At 36.7% G+C, this 1,510-nt stretch overlaps 1 protein-coding gene across 7 annotated transcripts in view; it reads right to left on the bottom strand.

Moving 5' to 3' along the window:
• LOC106523924 (ELKS/RAB6-interacting/CAST family member 2) overlaps nt 1–1,510 on the bottom strand; it is a 160,583-nt gene that overhangs the window by 91,134 nt on the left and 67,939 nt on the right. For all 7 annotated transcript variants that reach the window (XR_001310953.1, XM_014017504.1, XM_014017531.1 and 4 more), the window contains one exon: nt 1,007–1,200. Coding sequence is in view for 6 of the 7 variants with exons in the window: in XM_014017504.1 (XP_013872958.1) it covers nt 1,007–1,200 (194 nt within the window). In the remaining variant the exon portion in view is untranslated. The remainder of the gene's footprint in view (nt 1–1,006; nt 1,201–1,510) is intronic.

The raw sequence follows: 1,510 nt of genomic DNA, 5'->3' as shown, positions 1-1,510 counted from the left end.
CACACACACACACACACACACACACACACACACACACACGCAGAGTAATGTAAAGGTACAAACAAAAACATCCCACAAACTGCCATTGTTCAAGTTCATTTTAGTTATTTTCATATGAGCTGTGCTGATAGCAGTGAAATGTGAAGAAGAAGATGCTTTTGTAAAAGTAAACACAAAGCCTGGTCATGTCTTTGCAGTGTTTATGACAACAAAAAGGCTCCAATTGGGCTTTTAATGTCACAGTGATGAACCTTGGAGTGGTTTGTTTTAAATGGCTTGAAACATTTACCTTTGGGAACAGTCAAACATGAGCTTTCTGATGATCAGGAAAACTCATATTCTAAACTTTATTTTTAACTATAGTTAAGCCAGCAGACACAGGATGATTTCATATAAGAATACTGATACAGTTTAGAGCAGTGGTTCCCAACCTGATATTTATATAAACCAGGTCTACTATGTTTTCCTCTTCTAAATAAAGGTTTGTAATTATTCAGTTTATTATTTTATTATTTTGATACAAAGATAAAAGTTGAACACGTTTTTGGGAGAGGGTAGCAAGGGCAGGGAGTGGTTCAGCTTGGCTTGGAAGTAAGAAAGTAGGGGCTTTGAGGAAAATAAGTTGGGAACCACTGGTTTACAGTATTCTGAAGGTATGGTAAACAGACACACTAAATATCTACTTACTCAGGACTGCAGGCAAACAAAAACAAACAAGACATAAAGTCCATTGATTAAAATGGTGTATGTAAATAAGTCCACAAAATTTTCCAGATAGTGACTGCAAAAGGCAAAAAAGCACAAGGAAGTAGAAGTGATTTTAAGTGGTATGAGTATACAACAGGGACAGTTTATATCTCATAGATTACTTTGCTCATAAATAGAGCACTTTGTAAGGAGCTGAGTTCTGAAAGAAATCTGCTCATTTGGAYGAAAGCAGCTTTCGAGGACATGCAGATGGTGTACTGAGGATAAACACAAACGGCACAGACGTTTTGAGCCTCACCTTTCAAAATCAGCGGTTTTCTTCTCCTTGCATGATTTGTCCATTTCAGAATCTTTCAGAGCCCCCTTTAGCCTCTCAACTTCAGCCTCGGACTTCYGAGACTCCTCTCTGTAGCGGGACACTTCCTGCTCCAGAAGCCGCAGACGATCTGTAATGTCGGGACAAATTCTGACAGCATCCTCTGTCCGCTGGATCTACAGATGTGYGTGTGTAATAATAGATATGAATGAATAAAAAGACATGTAATTAATGCTATGATGGTATACAAGCAGATACAGTCATTTGATGGACAATATTATTCTTCTCAAATGTATCTTTGCTTAATTGTCATTTTGTTGGTTTGATCATAAAACAAGCTGAAATCTTTTTTCAGTTCAGTGAATTACAATTTGCATTTGTGTTGGTGGAAGCTAAACAAACTAACCTTTGATTTGGCCATTTTACCTTGTACAACATAAAAAAACTTAAGATGTTTTATGGTATATATTATTTAATTGGTTATAC

Source organism: Austrofundulus limnaeus, unplaced genomic scaffold (assembly GCF_001266775.1).
Source record: "Austrofundulus limnaeus strain Quisiro unplaced genomic scaffold, Austrofundulus_limnaeus-1.0 Scaffold3, whole genome shotgun sequence".
Lineage (NCBI taxonomy): Eukaryota > Metazoa > Chordata > Actinopteri > Cyprinodontiformes > Rivulidae > Austrofundulus > Austrofundulus limnaeus.
This window is presented reverse-complemented; position numbering and strand designations above follow the sequence as displayed.